This window comes from Onychostoma macrolepis, chromosome 07 (genome assembly GCF_012432095.1).
Source record: "Onychostoma macrolepis isolate SWU-2019 chromosome 07, ASM1243209v1, whole genome shotgun sequence".
NCBI classification, from domain to species: Eukaryota; Metazoa; Chordata; class Actinopteri; order Cypriniformes; family Cyprinidae; genus Onychostoma; species Onychostoma macrolepis.
Window position 1 is genome coordinate 28,746,012 of NC_081161.1, and position 22,610 is coordinate 28,768,621.

A 22,610-nucleotide genomic window follows, 5' to 3' on the forward strand; every position below is an offset into this window, starting at 1 on the left:
GTGCCTGATATTTTGTCTGGTTATAAGCGAGGTGTTCTTCGTTTCAGATCACAGAACTGTTGGCAGATGTTGAAAGGCTGAAACAGGCTCTGAATGGCTTATCCCAGCTGGCTTATGCTGGCAACACGCCCAACAAGAGACAGACTCAACACATTGACACACTCCAAGCCCAGGTCAAGAGCCTCCAGCAGCAGCTGGCTGTGAGTAGCTCTGTGCACGTGCACATACCGGTAGATTTGTTTGTAATTGCCCATAAATATGACATGCCGTCACCTTGGACTAAATAATACACACACTCACTGACTGACTTTAGAGCCTTTTGTCCTATAATTTAAAAAAGTTGAAGTAAGAAACTGAAGTAAGAAAAGATTTGGTGGTGTTCTGAAGTAAATGATCTGTTTTACTTGAGAGCTAATTTTTTTCCAATAATGTGTTTAATTTAAATAATTTAAATGCATTTTAAATTTCAAAAGAATGCACTATAATTCAAAATATTGTGTTCATGTTTTTGAAAGAAGAAATTAGCTAAATATTACAATTTTAATACATTTGAAAATGTAATTTATTGTGATGTCAAAGCTGAATTTTTAAACTCATGGACCATCTAAGCTTGCAAGACCTCATCTCAAACTTGTAAAACACTGTGCAATATGTCTTGTCTTTTTTTTTCTAAACAGGATGCTGAGAGGCAACACAGAGAAGTGGTTTCAATTTATCGAACTCATCTTCTCAGTGCAGCACAGGTAATTGTGTGTGAATGTGAGTTGAGTGTGAAGGGTTTTTTTCTTTTTCTTTTCTGCAGTAGCAGTTCCTTCTGTTTTGCTCCTATGTCAAGGCCATTTATTGAAAACTCTTAGGTATGCTATAGCATATGGTTTTCTTTGTACCATAGATGACGTGCAGAGATCAACAGTGCTGTTATATTGAGACACTGTAATAGTATACGGGTCATAGCCTGTAGTTACATAGAAGTTTCTGGAAGCAATTCTAAAAATGGATATATCCTCACTAAATACCGGTCACTTCTTTTCTTTCAGGGTCACATGGATGAAGATGTCCAAGCTGCCTTATTGCAGATCATTCGAATGAGACAAGGTTTTGTGTGTTGAACTCAGCACACTGAGACTACACTGACTCCAATTCATCATTCACATAGTAACCTCCCGTTCAGCTCAGTGCGGTTTGATACTGCTCTGGAATACTTCAGTCAGAAAGTCACATTTTGCAACGTTTGACATGTCCTGATTAGGTTGAGTGTTGTAAGCACTAACGTTGTGTATCTATAACATAGACTTGCGTAGTGAAAGTAACTAGATATAGCAGTAAGGATAGTTATACTTATCCAAAAACATAAATCGTAAACATGAGAGGCAATGGATAATGATTTATTCACAAATAAGCATACTGGCTTAACTAGGTACGCTATTGCTACATGCTATAGAGGTGATGGAAAGATGTAAACTGCACATTCAGTGATTGAGTCTCATGTACCTTCTTATTTCATGTTGAAATAACCTAACTACAGTTTAAAGAAGAACATTCCCTCCCTCCACTCTTATAGCCTTGATCTGAGCTACATGTACAGTGTATTAATGAGGGATGAGAGATTTTAACGTTCTGTTCTTAGTCCAGAGTTATTGTATCCTCAGCAATGGTTACAGTACTATTCTGGTTAGAGGAAGTAGACCTTTCAACACTAGGGAAACTAGCTTCCAGGCTTTAGTGGAGTGGTGGGCACAGAGGCACATCCTGGGTGGACAATAGTAATATTACATGTAAGTTAATGCACATACAGTATACAGTAAGAGCATAAATGCACAGTAAAAGTCATTTGCACCATTGTTTTGGAGGGTTCCAGAATTGTTATGGTCCAAAGTCATAAAAGATCAGAGCACACCACTGCAGCTTCTTCGTACACTTATCCTTTGCAGTTTTGCTCATGTCCATGTGTGATGTATTTGAGTCAGTGGGTGTCTATTGGGTTGGGTGATTTAGGGTGGAGTAGTTGTTTTACTGAAGTGTTTATGTAAAATTGCTTTGCTTCTGCAGTGACAGCAGCAGACTGCGTCTCATGAGTGAAGCATTTAACACTGAGGACTTTCATTACACTCTATCCCTCATGGTCCTGTATCCTGGCTGATATCGCCATCTAGTGGTGTGACTTGGCTGGCCAAGTTTGATGTGTGGTTTTATGTAGGAGAATGTGATGCATTTAGGAATTCTCCCTTTTGATGCTTCCCAAATCTGATATATCACCTTTTACATGGCTTTGTAATACTTTTGATTAATGAACACCATGTTTGTGGTAACTATTACAGAATTCAGCAGGACTGGAATGGAAAGGCACAATAATCTGTTCAGGTTTCAGAACATGACTGTAAACTGACATGCTTTATATTTTGTGGATCTTTTTTTTTTTTTTTTCCCTAAACTGTCTAATTATTATTTGAGTTTCCAAACAGATATTCTAAAATTGAGCACCCAACCATGGCTTTCCAGTATTGATTTTAATTTATTTAAAAAAAATACCACTGGCGTCATGCCATTTGGATTCATTGGTATTAACTGATGCTATTGGTTTTCTCTTTTGGGGACGACTAATTGTAACGCTTTCATTATTTATTAGTATTACATTCTAACTGTGCTCTTATGATTATCAGTTAGTCTGTGTTTTTCCTTCATGGACATTTTCTTTCCTTTTTATTTTGCTAATTTTGAGTCTAACATCAATAAAAGTGCCTCTTTTAGACTAAACTGGCTCTGTGCAAATGAAAAAGATTAATCCCAGCAGTCTCGGAGTGTCATGAAGTGAACCTTGCCTTTGGCAGACCGTTCCAGCCCCTTTCACTCTCCTTGAAGTGAACGCACATGTTGTTACTTTAAATCCAATTGAGGGCTCTTTTTTTTTCCTCATGTGGTTTGCATTGATTTGTACCTTAGCATTTAACTTGCCTTTAAAACAAAATGAGATTTACAAATACAAAGAAAGGACAATATTTTTCTCCCCATAAAGGTCATTCTTATTTTAAGGTGAGTAAAAAATGTAATACTTCAACAGAATCAATGTGGTTTTCCTATCTTAGTTTCTGCAATATGCTTTGATCAGACACTTTTCATCTATATTTCTGGAGATGCTGGAGGTCATTTTCTAAGCTCTAAACATGAAATCTCACACCGGATTAAGTTCACAGTTTTGTGTATGTGATTGCTGAAACGACAGCTCTCAGTTTGCCTCTGAATCCCTCTCTCTCCGCCTTCTCTTGCAGTCTCTTGTTTTTATGAGTCTGTTATTTGTGGCCTGCCCTGCATAAGCTGTTCTCAGCAATTATGGCAAATACAATTCAATCTGTTTGGAGCTTTCCCTTTAATCTCATTTCCAGGACCATAAGCAGAACCAGACATCCTCCCACCACTCCCCTCTCTTTCCCTTTCTCTCTACCATTAATCATGTCCGTAAGGATCACAGTGGAACCCTGTCGTTTAGCTGGCCCCCTGGTAGGTGGGCAGACTTGGAGCGGAGGGATCAACCCTGTTCGTGTTGCTTTAATGTGGTTAGTTACTCAGTCGGTAGTCTTTGCATCATGATTCACGCTCACTTTGACCGCAGAGCACTCCACGTGTCATGCGAATAATTTGCTCCCTTTTTAGCTGTGCTGCACGTCTATTTTTTGTTCTGTCTGTTTTGATTTTGTGTGCATTTGAAGTTTTCTTACCTTTCCTTTTAATAGTTTAATAACGAATGCAGATGTGCATCACATCCCGTTCTCATCAGTTTCACCCTCTTATCAGCAGGTCTCCTATACGTCGTGCTGGCCGCGTTAGTACCTTTTAAAAGAATGTCATGGAAAACCCCATCTTTTCTCATTAGCCACCCTGGATCGGTCACCTCTGCTCACCCCTTTAATGTTTTTGCAGAGGTCCCTGCACTTTGTTGCCTCAATAAAGTTCATTTATAGGATAACAGGGCTCTGGAGGACACATGGGGCTGATTTGGAGTAGATGGATTCAACATGTCTCCTGCCCAGCTCCACTCTGATCCTTGCCATGTGATCCATACCTCCCTGACCTCATCATCCATCATATAACACCTGGGATGAGGGAAAAAATGTTTGAAAAAATAAAGGAGACTTTTATTTTGTTGGATTTATTGGCTGGCCCCAGGAGAGTCCCGCTACCACCGCCAGGCCACGGCTCCATCCATCCACGGATGGGTTTTTATGCACGAGGGAAGACCATAGGGTTGTGTTCTGTACTTTTGGTGTTTTACCTCCAAAAATAAACATCCTTGTTTGAGTGGGTCAGCACATAGGCGGCGGAGGGTTGATTGGATCACACGGTTACAAAAATTTGATACCGTTGAGCACATTTCAAAGAGACTCCTAAACCGCGAGGTAATTGTGCAGGAGGGGGTCTTGTACTGCGAAGTTGAAATTTTAAACTGCACATTTAAATGGTTACATCTGAGCTCATTGTTGTTCTTTTTCCCTCATTAGCTCTTGGTTAACCACTAATGCCTTGTGTATCAACTCATTTTTACTTTCTCCCCCTTTTTCCGGTCAGGGCTCAACAAGAAACATGTGGTTGTCCTCTCTTCCAAGCTCAGGCTCTTAATAATCCCCAGGCTTCAATGGAAAATCGACTGCATTTCACATGTCTGTTAAGAGCTGACACATGGGGCTCTGTCCGTGGTTTAACAGAATAAGCCTGCGGAATTGTTGGTTGGCTGCTTGGAAATAGTGCTGCAACTAATGTACTTTCTTGATTTTATAAAGGGTTTGGTTTTGACTACTTTTCTTGCTCTGCGGTGTGGGCTTGTGGTTCTTTAAAGGCTTGTTAAGAGGTAAATTGAGGGGAAAGGTGAGGAGAGCATAATGTTTTCCTTTTTTGGCCATCTTTATGCCCCCCCCCCCAACTCAACTGGTTGATGGTCCGAATTTACTGGAGGAAATACTGGTTTACTTGATTCAGTTGAACCTCGAAGAATTTAGGAACTAGTTTGTCTTTATTTCAGGGATACACTGATAATAAAACGCTGATAATTATTTGGATATTATGGCTGATAACCATTAAATGGCGGAGAATAAAATATACTATTTAATTTGATAAAATGGTAACACACACACACACACAACTAAATTCAGTGAATCAACATTATAATGTAGAAGTTGAAAGTGGATATTCATTTTGAGATTGGCTAAGGAGGACATTTTACAGTGTTTTTAAATTATTAGTATTATTAGCAAATGGAATTAAAAAATGTTACAACAGTTCACAGCGGGGCAGTAACTTTCACAAAGGAAAACCTTATTTGCTTCTGAAGTATAGATATGAAAATAGTGTAAATGAGGATGCACATTTAAATATGTAATATCTAAGGTGATTTCTTTTTCTTTTTCCCATGATTCTTTGATGAACAGAAAGATCAAAAGAACAGAACTCGTTTAAAATAGAAATCTTTATGAAGTCTTAACTGTCGGTTTTGATCAATATAATGCGTCCTAACTGAATACAAATATTAATCTCACTGACCCCAAACTATTGAATGGTGTATATTAGTGCTGTCAAACGATTAATTGCATCCAAAATAAAAGTTCTTGTTTACAAAATATATGAGTGTGTACTTTGTATATTTATTATGTACATACAGTGGCATGTGAAAGTTTGGAAACCCCTTGCAGAATCTGAAAATGTGAAGAATGTGAACAAAATCAAAGAGATCATACAAGATGCATGTTATTTTTTATTTGGTACTGTCCTGAGTTATTTACATAAATATATTTTACATAAAAGATGTCCACAAGACAAAAAAAAAGAAATAGCTGAAATTATTAAAATAACCTCCTTCAAAAGTTTGGGAACCCTTGGTTCTTAATACTGTGTGTGGTTACCTGAATGATCTACGACTGTTTTTAAATTTTTCTTTATTTTGTATGATCTCTCTCATTTTGTTCAAATTATTCAAATTTTCACAGATTCCGCAAGGGGTTCCCAAACTTTCGCATGCCATTGTATAAATACAGACTGTTGATAAAATGTTTATATATTAAATGTGTATATATAATACTATAAATATATACTGTATGTATGTGTGTGTATTTATATATATCATAAACACAATGCACATACATACATACATATATATATATATATATATATGTATATGTATATGTATGTGTGTGTAAACAAAAGCTTTTTTTTTTGGATGCGATTAATCACTATTAATCATTTGATAGCACTAGTATATTTTATGCACGCACAAAATACATAAATATATACTGTATCATATTGTGTGATAACCAATACAGTCTCAATATATTGTGCATTATACTATATATACTGCTATATTGCTTATGGTAACCATAGACTGCCAATTATTGCTCCATTATAATATATAATTTTTTAGTTGCTTTTATTGCACAATCATGTCATTGAACTAATGAACCATTCTTGCTGATCTTCAAGTGATTTGCTTCAGCTTGTCTTTTCATTTTGCACCCAGCTTTCAGTGTTTACTACTTTCATTTCATACCTCCGGCAGGAGGCCAGCAGCGGGGTGAAGGTGCGGATCTGGAGGTGTTTGAAATGTTTAATGTTCCTGAAGAGTTTCCTGCTAGCAGAACATAAGGTATTAGTTTATTCATTACTCATTAGGCTCACAGTCAAAGTGCTTTAGGCAAATTCAGGGTTGTGACTGTCGATCATTAGCGTTGAAAATGTGCATTTGTTAGACAAAGCCGCAGTCACACAATCCAATTAAGACATGAAAGCCCCCGTCTCCTAGGAAGGAATTCACAATACATAAACAGGCTGTAAAGTGGAAAATTACATCTGCATTTGTTTCTTTCCTTGAAATTCAGCCACATTTGGTAAACTTTAACAAACCCTTGTTGAACACTTTGCAAGAAAAAAGGAAAGCTAAATTAATACCATGTGTTTTGAGAGCTGCACAGGGGTTTATTGTAGTGTTGAGTTAGAGGCACAATCTTGCCTACATCTTCGTAAAGTGAGAGTTTGGTAGACTTTAACAAGCAAGAATGTTCTAATCACTTTGAATGTCATTTTCACCAAATTTACCTTGAAATGTCAGACTTTAAACCTGCTTTTATATACCAGAAGGTGAACAGAAATTCATTACATAAAACGTCTCTAATCATGGACTGGCTCTTTTGATGTTGCCATGAGTGTGTACGTATAACATGCCTTCAGCTTGCTGTCCTGGATGTTAATTAAATTGCTTTTCCCCTCTTCTTAGAAGGCAAGGTATTGGATTAATGGCTTTAAATGTCCTCTAAATCTCTCTAATCTTCCTCCTTTCATCTGCAGCTTTTGCAGGTTTGTATTGCTGTGATTTGCTTGCATCGTCTGCCTTTGATTGCACCTTAATGATCGTAGTTCGCCCTGGATGCAAATCCCCTGAATAACTGTTTCCGGATGCTTGCAGGTGTTAGATGGTAGGATCCTGTGGGGAACAGTGGCTGCTGCATCCAGCCTTTCATGCCTCTGGCTTTCAGAGAGCCAGTTTCTACCTTTCACAAACAAAAGGAAATATTTATGATCCATCTACACAACAAACGTCTGAATCCTGTGTATCACGGCCCACAGAAAGAGTCAACGGTCTGGCAAATCATGTAAGGCGTATTGAATGAGTGCACTGCACAGGAACGGTCCGATCAGATATGCTGATGAACAATTAAGGTCATGACATCACAAATTCTGTTTGAAAAAAATTTGTAAGATGTGTACCTTTAGACATGTAACAGCCTGTCACTAAGTGTCCTTAAAGGGACACCGTTATACCTGATCTACCCCTAAAAGGTGCATATTAGTACCTTTTGAGTAGTAAAATGTTCCCTCAAGATACTATTATTTTACACAGTACAGAGATGTCCATAGGTACAATCTGAATGTGATGTTTTCAGCACTGTAAAAAATCCAACTTTCAGTTTAAATTTTTGTGAACTGAACAAAAATACTCTAAACATGTCGCTAGCAAGTTTTTTTTGTTTACCTTAGATACTCAAGTATTTGTTCACAACATATCCAAATGTTCTCCCAACTTTTCAAATTGAGTCATCTGAACAAACAATTTTATATTGTACAATATTGCACAAGTTCCCAGCATGCATTGCAGCTTGAAAACATTTTATGTTATTTATTGTTAAAATATTATCATTGTTTTACTGGCTTAATTCATGCTGCTGCTGTTGTCATGGCCAGTAAGCTGTCATGTGGATCTGAGTTCATATTTATACTGATTTAAAATTTGATGATTCTCACCATGTTTGAGAATCGTGTGCTGAGGTACTGTGTGCATTGCAACTTGTTTAATACATTTGTTTATCAGCATAAATGTTTGCCTTTAGATTTAAGAGGCAAATTCTACCCATATTATGTAGAAAGCTTTGAAAATGAACATAAATCTAAAAGAAAGAGGATTGTTAAAAAAAGATTAGCATTATTAAAAAAATCTTTGGACACTCAGTGGACTGACTTTTATTCATTAGATGAACTAAAGTTTTTAAGTTGTCATTTGCTAGTTGAGTTAACTTAAGTTGATTGTGATAGGTTGCCTTATTTTTTTACAGTGAGACCTGCAAAACCTAATAGCCATTTGTTTATGTAAAGAAATTGTATATATTCTCTTACATGTTTTGCTCTTATTGGCCAAGTTTTGTTCCAGTAATTTGCTTGGGAGGAGGGGACAATTTTCCAATTTTTAGACTTAAGATATTGTGCCTAACAGACTCCATCATGTTAAGTGGTTATAACAGTGCAGGCCCCATTGTGCCCACTCTCCAATTCTGTCATTTGCCCTTAATTACTATGCCAGCAGAGTCCATTAAATATTCTCCAGCTAATGCCTCATTAGCTTCCGCAGGCTAAATGGTCAAGAGATTCACATTTTATTGGTAGTAAGCACTGTCCTCTCTGAATCACTGCCTGAGGTCGTAACAATGAATCTGGGTTTAGAATGGTTTCCCAGTTTTCATATCTGATTTTTAAGACTCTCCCTTGAGGAGTTATTGCCTTTATAGTGAGACAGAAGTGTGGTGTAGTTCCACTCCCATCCTCCAGAGGGCAGACCTACATTATGTTTTAAGACTTTGGCATTGATTCACGATAGAGCAGAATGATTACTGATGCTCTTAGAAGCCAGGACCTGACATATATTCATTGTGAACATTGTTGCATCGCATGTCAGTCTCTCTCTTTCTAACTTACTCCCTTTTTTGGCTTCATCATAGTAATGAATTTCAGTTAAAGACTTACAAAATGTATTTATTTCTCTTTTTGTCTTGTTTTTGGACTCACCAATGTTCCTCTCGATCCAGTTGTTGCGTCCCTGCCCAATGAAACAAGTTCGTCCGGAGACTGTAAAACTGTTGGCTTTTAAGGAGTACCCTAGAAAGATTCGGATATAAATCTCTGTCCTTGCAGATGTACAGCTTGAGCTCATGCTTTCTCTGTAGTGAATATGTTGGCCCTGTATCTCTGTTTACACAGGTGAAATGGTCTATCATCAAATATTTGTGTGATTTAATACTTGATTTTCATTGGCTGAGGTGTTGGCAGGTGATCTACTGAATTTGCTGGTGTGTCATGGCTACTCATTCCGGTTCTAGATGGGCAATAGAATGCCAACTCGCATCATAATGCCTCTGTGAATATTTACCCAGGCTCACCTGCTGCTACATCTGCTGAAATGATTGTAAAGAGTCCGCAGAGATGTGAGGTGTGGATTCAAGCATCTGAGCATAAAGTGCTGCTGTTTTTTTTTTTTTCTTCTTTCCTGAACCTAGCCAAAAAAGGGATTATAAAGGCAGTGGGTGTAAATGGTAACTCTGTCATGATCAAATGACAACAACAATGCTTAAATGACCAGAAATTGGCTGTTGGCTGCCTTTAGACTTGTGTGCCAATCACAAACTATACACTTTGCCTGCGGAGATTCCCAATCATCCAGATTGCACTAAAACTAGATGCCACATTCAGAGAAGTGTGTTTGTGTAATTGAGCTGTTTTATAAGCAGTTAGATGTCAAAACCCAGTATGTGTGCACAGAAAGAGAGCACTGCAGATGCATTTGAGTGTATGTAAAAATGCATATGTATATAAGAACTCCCTACTTATCAGTCTCTGTCATTTGCATAAGTGTTTTTTTCTCATTTTCATCCAAGTCATATTAGGAGAATACATGATTAAATTCTTTCTGCTACACCAATCGCATCACAAACGGTAGATAAATGCAATCATTTCAGATGCTGTGGAGAGACCAGAGAGACTCTGCTTCTGAATTCGTGGCTTTTGATGTGCGCTTTCTGTGGTTTTGGATGCAGTTCTGACAGGTATTGTCCCTGAGGCGAAGGATTACCTGAGGCCTCCTCACAAAACAGACCAAAACAAGTTATCAGAGGGCTTGTAAGCCCCTTCGTGGAGAGTTCAACATAAATTATTCTAGCCTTGCAGATGTTCTGAGATCAAAATCTGCATGAATTTATGCCATTGGCAGTGAGTCTCACTTCTTATTAGTTTTCATGATGCATGCTGGAGCAGCCGCGATGCTGGGGCTTTTACAGGGGTCATAAATCTGGGTCTGTCATCATCTCAACCACTTTGGTAGAGATTATTTCACTCCGCTAATAAAGCAACTCCCGCTCGACATTACAAATGCCTGCAGGTTAACAACCTTGGCAGCCGTGCGATCTCGGTGCTAGCTCGCACTTCAGAGGCTTTGCGAGCTGGGAAAGAAATAGAAGCCCAGATATAATGGAGACCCTAATGGATCCCAGGTGGTTGTTAGATCCCGACCCCACCTGATATTTTCCTGCTCAGAAGGGAAGAACCTGGGTCAACCTGCCTCAAGTGTTTGGAATTTCATTGTTCGTTTAGTCTCTCTTTGATGTTGCTGCATACCAAAGCTTACACTTCTGATTTGTTCAGGAATGGTCCAATTTCCTATTTTTGGTAAAATGTCATAGCTCACATTCTTCAACATGATGGAAAAGTTCAATAGCTGTGTTTAATGTTGTTCTCTCGTAGGGGTGCACAGTTTAAAATTTGCATTTCCAGTGGAAATGGTCTCAGCATGGTTACAATAGCACCATGAAATCAGTCAAGAAAGCCAATCAGTTAAAACCAATGCGTTTTTGTGTAATAGGTGCTAACCTTATTGTATATTCTTCATCCCTTTACATTAGAGTATTAATTTATTGTGGAGTGTGCTTTATTTCCTTTGTAAGGTACGTTGTCCATTCTGACAGGAATTCTGTGCTATAGTTTTTCTATTAATCTAAAAAGAATGAATGAATAATAGTGTACTGCTGACTGCATACTGTACACTGGCTACACTTAGTATGTGAAACAGTTCTACAGCAGACTTATGACCACATTGTTACTGCAAATGTTTCCCAGTTATTCTAGATTAAAAAAAAAAAAAGTTGAAAACAATTTTGCCTGATAAAAAAAGAAAGAAGTTTAGAAGCGTGACACATGATTCTAGTTAATTCATCATTTTGAGAACATAAGATAAAGTGCATTGCATTTTGGGATTCAGTATTTATTGCATTATTAGCCAGTATTAACAACTAACTTGGTTGTCGTCTACCATCCCTCCCTGATGCCGTTTAGGTACACTCTCAGAAAAAAATGGTACAAAGCTATCACTGAGGTGGTACCCTACAAAAGCTACAGTAAATGGTATATCTTTGTACCATTCTTACCCCAAAATGCTACATATTAGTACCCTAAAAGTGCATATTAATATTTTAAAAGTAAATATTAATACCTAAAGTGTATGTACAAGTACCTTTTGAAAGGGTACCGACCCAGTGACAGTTCCAGTTTGAGTCAGTTTTGATACATCGGATGAAGGCTTTTATCATTTATAGGGCTGCTGTCATTACTTATTATATGAAAATGTTATGTTGCACTTTGCTGAGGATCAAGACAATGTTCCCTACTATCTTCTTTACTTTTTCTTTACTTTAGCAGCTTGCATCGGATGCTAAGTTTTTATAGTCAACTGAGCCCTGCATAGCAGATTTGATTTGTCTGTCTATTCCAATTGTGTCAAATAAACAGTCATTCAGGTCATTTTTTTTTGGTTCTTCTGAGAATATGATGAGAAAGAGGTCTCATTAATTTCATAACACACTTGAAATTTTGTCAGTGTCACTCTCTCTTCATTTTAAAGAAGTTTAATGCTGATATAGTGCAGGATCGGTATAGAGTTGCTGTATTGCATATCGCACAAAATTTATTTGAGAACATTTGTTGTCGACTGAAGCAGTATCCTGTAGTAAATTAGGATGCTTATGCAACCACTCCAACATCTTGTCAGCCTCAGGGGATGACAATGATTATTCAAATGTGAGTTTAAGCACTAGCATACATGTATGATCCTGTTGCCAGTCTTTTTCTAACAGAATGAAAATTCTGTAGAAAACAGATTTTGATCTAGTGTGCTTCTATCTCTTGTCATTTTTAGCTCTCTTTGCACCATTCATATATTTTCTGACAGTGGCTACACCATTGAACTACATTTATTTTATTCTATTCTCTGTCCTCAGATCAACCCATCAGTCAGGTGTGAAGATGGGCAGGTCCGTCCAGATGATACTTAATGCTACAACACTTCAGACTATATGGATGGAGAACAGTGCTCTTGGGACCAGCATGTGGAATTATCCAACCAAAAAGAGTTTTGTGTAGTTTTAGGTATGAAGTATTTATGACTGCGAGTAGTGGAGTATCATTGAAAGGCAAGTGAGGGTCCAGTTTAACATTAGCTGGAAGCGAAAGAAGCCCCTGTGCATGTGGATTATGTAGAGAAAAAGGAAATGGTTGCAAAAAACACAACTAAAAACTAATTTGCTCTTTTTTCTTCTTCTTTTTTTTACACAACTTTTACCGTGGATCCAGACATGTCTAAGATGGTCTCATGTAACCTCATTTTCAAAGAGTATTAAGGGAAAAAATCCTTTGCCGTGAGAGGGAAAAAAACCTTATTCTCAATTAAGACAAAACTTTTTTTTTTCTTTAGATTGATAAAACAAATTCTGATAGAGTTACTACTAAAAAATCCCAAAAGAAATGATTTAAGCCTTCATTAATTTAATTGCATTGTTGTTGTGTAAAAAGATACATGCAAATATGTTTCTGAAATAAAGGTTATCATATTCAGGGCCAATAATCACCTTTAGTATGATTTACAAAAACAAAAAAAGTACAATATAATCATAACTCTGTGGGTATGATATCACAATCTGTATAAGTGGGTCTTCCAGATTACAGTAAATATTTTGAGACATTTAATAGATGTCGTCATTTATTACAGTTAATTTGCTTGGTTTAATAAAGTGTTTAGATTGAGGACATCTAAAGTATTGTGAAGGAGCAAAAAAACAAAAATACAATGTTGCAAAAGTTGGATAGAATCAGTGATGACAGCTCCTCAAGCCCCAAGGAATGTTTCAACTAGTTTTTAATGCATGTTTGGAGACAATTTAGCTCAGACATTTGGTTTTAACGGATGTGTTCAATAACAAAACAGGATCCAGTATCAGATTGTTCCAGTCAAGAGTGAGTGTTTGGCTTATATGTCAGGGTTGGCATACGTACAAAGAATATTGCTTTAATTGACTCAAGCCTCTCTTTCAACACTCAGTATAAGGATGTTTTAAAAGTGTGTTGTTTATTAGGAATACCAGATTACTATTTAAAAAAATTATGGCTGTGATGCAGAAGGCTGCCATTTCGCAGAGGACAATTGCCTATTAAATGGGCAAAAGGTCAAAAGCTGATTGTTGTAACTAAATTCCAGTTTATTACAAGTCACTTAGCACTCATTGGAAATAGTTGGCCTGTAAAACTTAACGACTCCTTGCCCAGTCTATATACAAGTTTGTGTAAGCATAGACAACCATATAGTTGTGCACATATATCATTCACCCCTTTTTCACTGAACTGTTAACATTTGCATCTTTAATAATACTTTATTTTTATTCCATCTGCTTTATATAGATTCATTGTAAAATGGAGCTTCACACATACTCAAACGATGGGTCTCATTCACTAACCAGGTGTATGTGCTTATATATATATTTTTAATTTAACCTTTATTTAACCAGGCAAGTTAATTAAGTTCTTATTTTCAGTAACAGCCTGGCAGGAGAATTAATATCTCCTGAGAAACATACAAACACATATTACAATACATAAAACACATAAAAGACTAAAATCTCAGTTAAAACATTTACAGGTCGAAATCAGAGCACTTACTAGTAATTTTTAAAATGCACATACTAGAATATGTGTCTCTAATTTCAATAACTTTTGTAGCACATTCCAATCATTTGGGGCAGCAAATTCAAAAGCGGAACGACCATAAGTAGTTTTCTTTCATATCTGCGTGTAAAATCTGTTCACGAGATCATAATTCAAAAATGCATTTGCATTAAGATATATTCGAAATGTATAATTGCATGTAGACGACATAAAAAAACATTTCATTGTGTTTTAACAGGTTTTGTGGAGTGTTCACTTGCTGTGCCTGTTCTCGCGTGAGAGTTTTATGCAAATGACTATCTGTGGAATCGCTCTCCATCATTCAGAACCCGGAGTCATTAACATCTTAAAACAAAGGTGAGAACAAATGTGTGTATGAACCTCTTGTGAATCCAGCGAAAATTCTGCCAAAGAAATGTCTTTCTGTGAACATAAATATGCAAATACTATGAAATTATTAGCAAATAAGGACCCAAGTGTTTGCTCTTTGTGTTCAGCCATCTCATTTTCATGTGACTCGATCTACAGTTCTCTGAGAACCATGTCTGAGTGTGTTGTTCACAATGGCCAAAGCCTCAAACTCTGCCCCACCCTGAACTTTAGGCAGACCACAGACATTTGTTTTCTATGGCTTTCCTGCTTCTCTGTGTCAGCTGGTAGCATGCTGTTCTCTTCCTCTCTCTGTCATCTTCCCTCCCTCTGCCCATTCCTCTTTTCCTTCCACCATTACACTCTCACCCTTGACTTCATCTCTGCTCTAAAAGCCCCAAGTTCTCTTTTCACTGGCCCGTGGTCAGACCCGAGAGTGCTGGCCACAGTAACCACCCTCAAAGCAAAAGCACCATTTCCTCTTTACCAAACCACACCAACCTCTACTAGTCTTGTGACACAGAATTTAACACAACGCTTGCCGTCCAAGCCAGAGATGCTTTGCGGACATAACCTCATACCTTATTGGCCATTAACGTCCCTGAAAATCAATGTTGTTGTATTAATTTTCAGAAATGCGTTTGGTCTGGTTGTACTCACTGGTTTGGGTCAGTCAGCCTGACTGTGTTATGTGGTTTGTAAGAAGCAGCAGTAGGTCTGCGTGCATGCGGAAATGGAGGATGTGTTTAAAGATGCCCCCACGGCGCACTGCGGCTGGTTGGATAACAGATTTAATGTAATGGTTTGTGTAGGAGGCCTCTGGGCGGCCAGCCCAGGCAGGGGAGACAATTACACTGGCCCCCCATCTCTACATGGTTTCCTGAGGGCAAGTGCAGTGCGTGAGTGTTTGTGTATATAAATAGTTCATATGTATGTATGTATGTATGTATATGTGTATATATATATATGTGTGTGTGTGTGTGTATGTATGTGTATATATATATATATATATATATATATATATATATATATATTAGGAGAGATATATATCAGGGTATAAGAGATGGGAAAATGGACAAATGTGTGGAATATGTCATTGCTGGAAGACCTTGAGTGTTCATAGGGGAGATTTATTTAACATCCCTCTTTCCCCTCTAGCCACAATCCCCTCATCGCAATATCCTGCAAAAGGGGGGAAAACTGCGAAAGAGAAAAAAAAAACAGGAAGGATCAAGTCCCTCATTTCCCATTCTTGCAACATATTGCTTTTACATTCCCCTCCTCTGTTCCCATAGCTTTGAGAAGAGATGAACAAAGGGTTGTAGCTTAAAACCATATAGAGACAAACATGTAGCTGTAAGATGAGCATCGGCGCAGGAAGATCTTTTTTATTGTTTTAAATGGGACACAGACATATAATAAAATCAAAACCAATGGCACTGCGTTTGATGTCACAGGATGAATTTGCTAAGAAACTATTTCTCTGTGCTGGATCTCAGCCCTCAAATTCTAAATACACTGAATGAAGCTGAATGTAGTGTAGCATATTGTGATTTTAGAAATATAAAAATGTTAAAGGACTAACCTCTCCTGTTTTAAAATTATTTTAGCTATACGCCTAAACAGACTCCTTTGGGGATGTCAGTCATCTTCATTGGACATTCGTTTCCTTTCTGTCTCTCAGAGTTATTGTTTCTGCAGTGATCAGCCCAGATTGAAGTCTCATTGAGTTTTTCATTCACTTTTAATGCAAAGGCACAATCAAAAACACCTGTGTTGCATCTTACTAACAGACAGGACACAATTCCTTTTAATATTACTATACAGGATGAAAGTTCACCTACCATTTGGTTTCGATGACAAGGATATTTGTGAAATTGAATGCTTTTGAGCTGGATCAATTGCTTTTGATGTTCTTGCTTAAACTGAATCCATTAGATCCACTAGTGGTGCACGAAAATTTCTAACTAAACTAAAATATTTGGATGAAATGGCAAAAAGAATATTCAATTTGGCCAAATTAGTTTTGGAGGACTGAAATCGTTGACTGAAATAGTGACATTTAATTAGTGGGTCTCTGGTAATGTATTTTGACTGTTGATGCATTTATTCCATGCACACAATGTGAACAAGCCACAACAGGTAAATGTCAGCATTGTGAACGCACTACACCACAACTAAAAATAATGCTGGAGTAGAAATATGCAAATTCTTTTTCGACTGAAATATTGAGAGCCGGCTTGTTGCTGAAGAACTTCACTATGACTCATGAGAGCATGACATCCTAAACAGTTATCAAAACTTAATTGCTGAAACCTTATTTTCAGTGTCAATTTCAGCTTAAATGTCATTTTGGTTTTGTAAAAAAGTAATTTTGCTGCATTACTGTGTCAGATCGCCCTCACCCATAATTTAGATGCCAGCCTACTCTATTGAATTTCTTGTTTGAATGCGAAACAGTGCACATGATCGTGAGAAGCTCTTTGCATACATCTTATACATCTACGATAGTGCTAGGTGATAAACATTATCTTATCAAGATCATGATAAAATTAGTTGATATCAATGATAACAACAATTACTGGTATTCAATATGGTGGAAATGCACTTGCCAGTCAGTCAACCAGCAGCAAGTATGTGCATATTGCTAATAAGTCTGCATGTTCTGTGTGTCAAATGAGTGATGCAGTTTTGTTTACTACACTACAGCTTAAACACACATGACGCTCACAGTGCTTTCAGCGCCTGCCATCTCACTACATGGAGGACAGTCCATGTGAACTTTATCACCAGAACTGTTCTAAGAGTTATTTCACAAGATTTTCACAGTTTTATGTTAGAGAAACTACCGTCAAATACACACTGAAGCTGAAAGATCTTCACATCAAACCTACAAAATAAAAGTTCAGTTTAACATGAAGAAATGATGACAGAAATATATAACTATTGTATATAGGTCTATTATACAGAGTCTTATTTATACTATACAGTTTTGTTGTAATTGTTGTCATTAGACACCATTTTTGCTGATAAATTTGTATTAAATCATAAAACACAGAATTTAGAGAAAAATAAAATGGACATTGTGGGGCCCTAAATTAAAAGGTATGGATTTTAGTAGTGAACAAGTTATATTTTCGCATTCATCCTCAAGGTCTAACAAACATGTGGAAAGCATTCAATGTAACTGTGTATTGTGATAAATGTTGATATCAAGTGGTATGGAAAATACCTTCGGCTCTGTCGCCCAGCTGTATGATACTGGTCTCCTGAGCTGCGCAGAAATGATTGTGCATTCACAAGGCCAGTCATTGCTTTTTGATTTGACACTTCTCTTTTTGCTCATCGTATGAAATGATCAAGATGATAAAACCATGGTACTACAGAGCCTGACCCACACTTCCTGTCCTGTTCCCCCAAAGCTCACCCATCTCAGCTGGAACGGGGGTCACCCTGCTAGCATAGCTCCCCTCTCCCCCATCCACCTGAAAGCTCATTATCTTGTTAACACTACATTTATCTGACAAGACAAAGGGGAGTGAGTGACCCAGCCACCATTAAAGATTAATAGAAAGGCATAAAAAGGGAAGGGAGTGATGGAGAAAGACTGGGCCTTAACCAGGCTTTTCTTTTTAAAGAGTGAGAAGGCTGTGACAGGATTATTAATCAGAACGGGGGGAAGATAAGACCTCCTTTGCAGCTCCCTCACTTAGAGTCTTTAGTTAGCGCTCCTGCAAAGCACGAACAGGTCAGAAAGGGTAAAACTAATTGGCTCTACCGGGTTTTGAATAACAATGAGCAAGGGCCCAATTATAAAATCACTCTGATTTTGACATCGGGGAAGGGGGGAGACGGTGCAAGACTAGATTTTTCTATAATGTGTGAGGAAAATGGAATATTAAATTGGAGACGGGGAGACAGAGGGAGAGTAATACTTTGGGAGCATGCAGGAGACATCAGACTCTGTGCAGAGGGATAGAGAGAGAGAGCATGTGAGCACGCCTGCCGTCTCTCTGTCTCTCCTGTTCCCTCAAAGCTGGGCTATTAATGAAATTTATAAATCATTGGTGATATAAATTTTAATCGAGGGCTGGTGGAAAACAGTAGAGGTCTCTGAAGATAGCTTCAGCTCATTTGAAATTCCATTTGCATTAAAGATTCACATAACACTGAAAGATTTGAGAGAAATCTTTTCTTTTTTATCTTCCCTTCATTCATTAGTAATGATTCCTTTTCCACTACGACACGAGGGTTTTCAAAATCAGCGTCTCTTCATAACAAATGCCTTCCGCATTTCCCACTCTTTGTGTCCTGTGTGTGTGTGTGTGTGTGTGTGTGTGTGTGTGTATCATCATCCTAAGCGCCGCATGAAGTGAGATGAAGACCAGAAGTCAGCTGAAAGGGGAATCATTTGTTTTTACTGAAAACTAATATTCAAATTTGTTTGAATGCTCTTTTGTAATTAACACCCACTAATGATATCTTTCTAATTATGATCACTTAAGAAAATTGGTTAGCGCTGTTTCTTTATCTGTCACGAGCTCACACTTGTTTGAGGTTTCTAATTAGCTAATTAATAGTGGCATTTTGATTGGAATATTGTTTGTTTTGCAGAGGTATGAGCCTGTTCTATTTGTCTGCTTGAAGACTGAGACGTCTTGTTGCATAATTCATGGAATGCTCCGCCAACAGACAGCATTGCCATTTAAATTATGAACACATTAGTGAAATGCTAACCCTCCCTGACTGCCTGCGGCAACTGAGAGATAGCAAGAGAGAAATAAATGAATTTCCCACTGCTCATTACTTTACCTGTGATAATAGGGGGATGGGAGGTGGAAGGAGCGTGTCAAAGGCTTTAATGTGTAACATTAGATATGTAGAGATTTGTGGAGCCTACATTTAATGCCATATTCTTTTTTTTCTATACACTCATGTGCAGAGATGTTATGGAATTTTGAACAGTATGTATATGCTACTCAAAAAGTCACATTAAAGACATGTATAATGTTACAGAAAATCTATTTCAAATGCTAATAAATGCTAATTGATCAAAGAATCTTGAATAAGTATAATTCGCTTCCCCCCCACCCACAAAAATATTAAGTTGCAAACTATTTTCAACACTGATAATAATAAGAAATGTTTTATCATCGAATCAGCACATTAGAATGATTTCTGAAGAATCATGTGACACAAAGGAATGGCTGCTGAAAATGTAGCTTTGCCATCACAGGAATAAAATAAATGGTAAAATATATTAAAATTGAAAACTGTTATATATGTTTTTTGGGGGGGGGCTATACTGTATCTTTTTAAAGTTTATGTGAGTCTATCAGACATTTTAAATTGTATTTCTGTTCAGACTGTTTTGCTTTTCTGTGGTCTCACCCATTCTTGCTAATTCCTCTTTTTTTTCATTCACCATATCTTTTTCTCTCTGTGTTTAGGAAATGTGTTTGGTTTGCGCTGCTTCTTGATTTCCAGCTTTTATAGTTTTTGTGTCGACATGTCAATGCATGTGGTCTGCAGGCCTGCTAAACACTGCAGTCATTTATCTTTATACTTTACAAAATGCCTCTGCAAAAAACGTTGATCCTTACTTGCTGAAACAGCACAGCATGGACCCTCTGAATTAGCTCGGTGTTTATAAACAGATGGCTGTAGTTGCTCCATTAAAACTTGTGATGGTAATGTGATTGTTTGAAGAAGGTTGACTGCTGCTCCCATTACCATATTAAAATATCTGCTAACAATGCCAGTGATATGCAGTTTACAAGCAAGCACTCAATAATTCCACTCTGATGGATTAGATAATGAGATAAAGATATTTTTACATCTTTATTTGTTCTTTGTAGAAAGCCAAACTCGTACACTTGTTTTTTGCCAGTTTCAACTATATTCAGCTGCCAGATTCTCTTTAGCAACTCTCTGCTCAGTATGCTAATGTTGGTCCCGATTTCCATAATTAGAGAGAGATATTGTGTTATTATCGTAAGAAAATGCTGGGCTGAGGTTATTATAACTCTCTCAGCAGGGAGCTGCAGTCAAACACTACAGCAAGCTTTTCTGATTCCTCTTTTATATGCAACCATATTCGCTTATTCATGAGAATTAATTACCCACAATACCACATGATATGATATTTATATTTCATTGCTAAAGCATATAGGCTTTTGAAGAGCTTAGTGTGTGCGTGTTTGCATGAATGTGTTTTTGACTCTGGGCATGTTATTGGCGTTGTTCCCCATGCACGCATATGCACTTCGGTAATTAACAGTGCTGTGAATGCACAACACACTTAAGGGTAAGGAACTGCTATATCATTGCTGGCTTTCTTATTCGCAGAGCACTGCACACAGTGGAGAAAGGAAGACCTCAGTGGAGCAACAAACCTGGTTCTGCCAAACAGGAGAAGTTTAGAAGAGTTTTTCCAGTGATTTAATGCTGAGCTCTGTTACTAATGTAACATTAGATACTGCACCCCAAATGCCTCATGCATGTTAAGTCTATGATTTGTCCCAGAAGCTTTTTTTTCCAACACGACACATTGTCGCATCCTCTATCAGATGTTTCTTTTTTATTGTTGTTTTAAGTAAAATACTCTCAAGTGCATTAAAGGGGATAGTTCACCCAAAAATTTGCTCTCTATGGAGGGTCAGAAAGCTCTCGGATTTCATCAAAAATGTCTTGAGGGTGAGTAATTAATGACAGAATTTTTGGGTGAACTAACACTTTAAAGTCAAGTTAGTATATTATTTCTTGCCACAAGGAAGTAAATGTCATTTCACCAGGTCTGCAATCCAAATAACTCATATAGACCAGGAAAAAAACAATAAGGATGAAAATAACATTGCAAAAATAAATCTATAGCAAGTGAACAGTGCTTCAAGTAAATCATCAGTGCACTTTTTGACAGTATGTTGTAATTATAATGATTTCAGCCTAGTTTGGTCTTGGTGGACTTGGTTTGTAAATCTACTTTTCCAGGATATGGCATGATTTGACCACTTTATTGATAGCAGACTATTGCTGGCAGGAGATGATGATGGGGAGAAGAGCAATATTGGAAAACGATGCAAGCCAGATTTGACCTTACGTAATTCAGCATGTCAGATCATGTGTGCTGGTCTCTAGGCCACAGCTCAGACGCCACTAAATAAATGATGCCATCATCATTGATCTGAGACAAAGTCAGATGTATAGCACATCTGTGTGACTGGACATTGCAGTCATATCTAATTCCCCTGGAAGCTAATCGCCTCAAAAAAAAAAGTTTTTAATGTGTGTATTCTAGATGCCCAAATACTGTTCCCCTCGACACTGTCAATTAAATAGGATGTTTCTCATTATGCTCTTGGATTGGCTTGTAAGTGTGTCACAGTCTATTAATGGTGAAACTCTCTCTTGATGCAAACGCACACCTGCTCCTCTGGCCTAATTGAATATGTGATCTGACAATTTCTCATGTTTATCATGTCTCTCTCTCTTCAACCCAGCCACTAACTGCAGGTGTTTCACAAAAGGTTTTAGAGGCATTATAGCATTATTCATCAATCATTAATGTCTTAAGATAACGGGAGCGTGCTATGCTTTCTTCCTCTTAGTTTTTTCCCCCCCCTCTCTCTCCAGGCCCACTTGGGAAAACTTTATTATGCTTTGGTCTGACAGAGAAATATACAGATAAAAGATAATTGCCTGGCTTGACTCCTGCATTGATATGAAAATGAGATCTAAATTATTCAGTACGGTTTAAAGGTTAGTTGAAGGTTATTTCTGAAGGGAAGCTATGAAGAGAGAAAGCGGCTATGTTTGCTCTGCATGCTGCGTGCTTGTGTGAATGTATTTTTGTGTGTGACGTCCAAGAACCAGGAGGTCAGACACATTTGATAGGCTAATTTTCAGTGGATGCAGCCTTGCAGTCTACTGACAAAGTGAGGGTCTCCGGTGGGACC

The 22,610-nt window shown here is 37.6% G+C and overlaps 1 protein-coding gene across 3 annotated transcripts in view; it reads left to right on the top strand.

The window, feature by feature from the left end:
- uacab (uveal autoantigen with coiled-coil domains and ankyrin repeats b) overlaps nucleotides 1–22,610 on the top strand; it is a 67,660-nt gene that overhangs the window by 39,650 nt on the left and 5,400 nt on the right. For 2 of the 3 annotated variants that reach the window (XM_058781648.1, XM_058781650.1), the window contains exons 17-20: nucleotides 48–200; nucleotides 678–743; nucleotides 1,038–1,095; nucleotides 2,050–2,459. In XM_058781648.1, the coding sequence (XP_058637631.1) occupies nucleotides 48–200; nucleotides 678–743; nucleotides 1,038–1,095; nucleotides 2,050–2,075 (303 nt within the window). In that variant the 3' untranslated portion in view covers nucleotides 2,076–2,459. Of the gene's footprint in view, nucleotides 1–47; nucleotides 201–677; nucleotides 744–1,037; nucleotides 1,096–2,049; nucleotides 2,460–12,569; nucleotides 12,718–14,524; nucleotides 14,644–22,610 lie in introns of those variants that run through there. The other variant, XM_058781649.1, reaches the window with a different exon arrangement.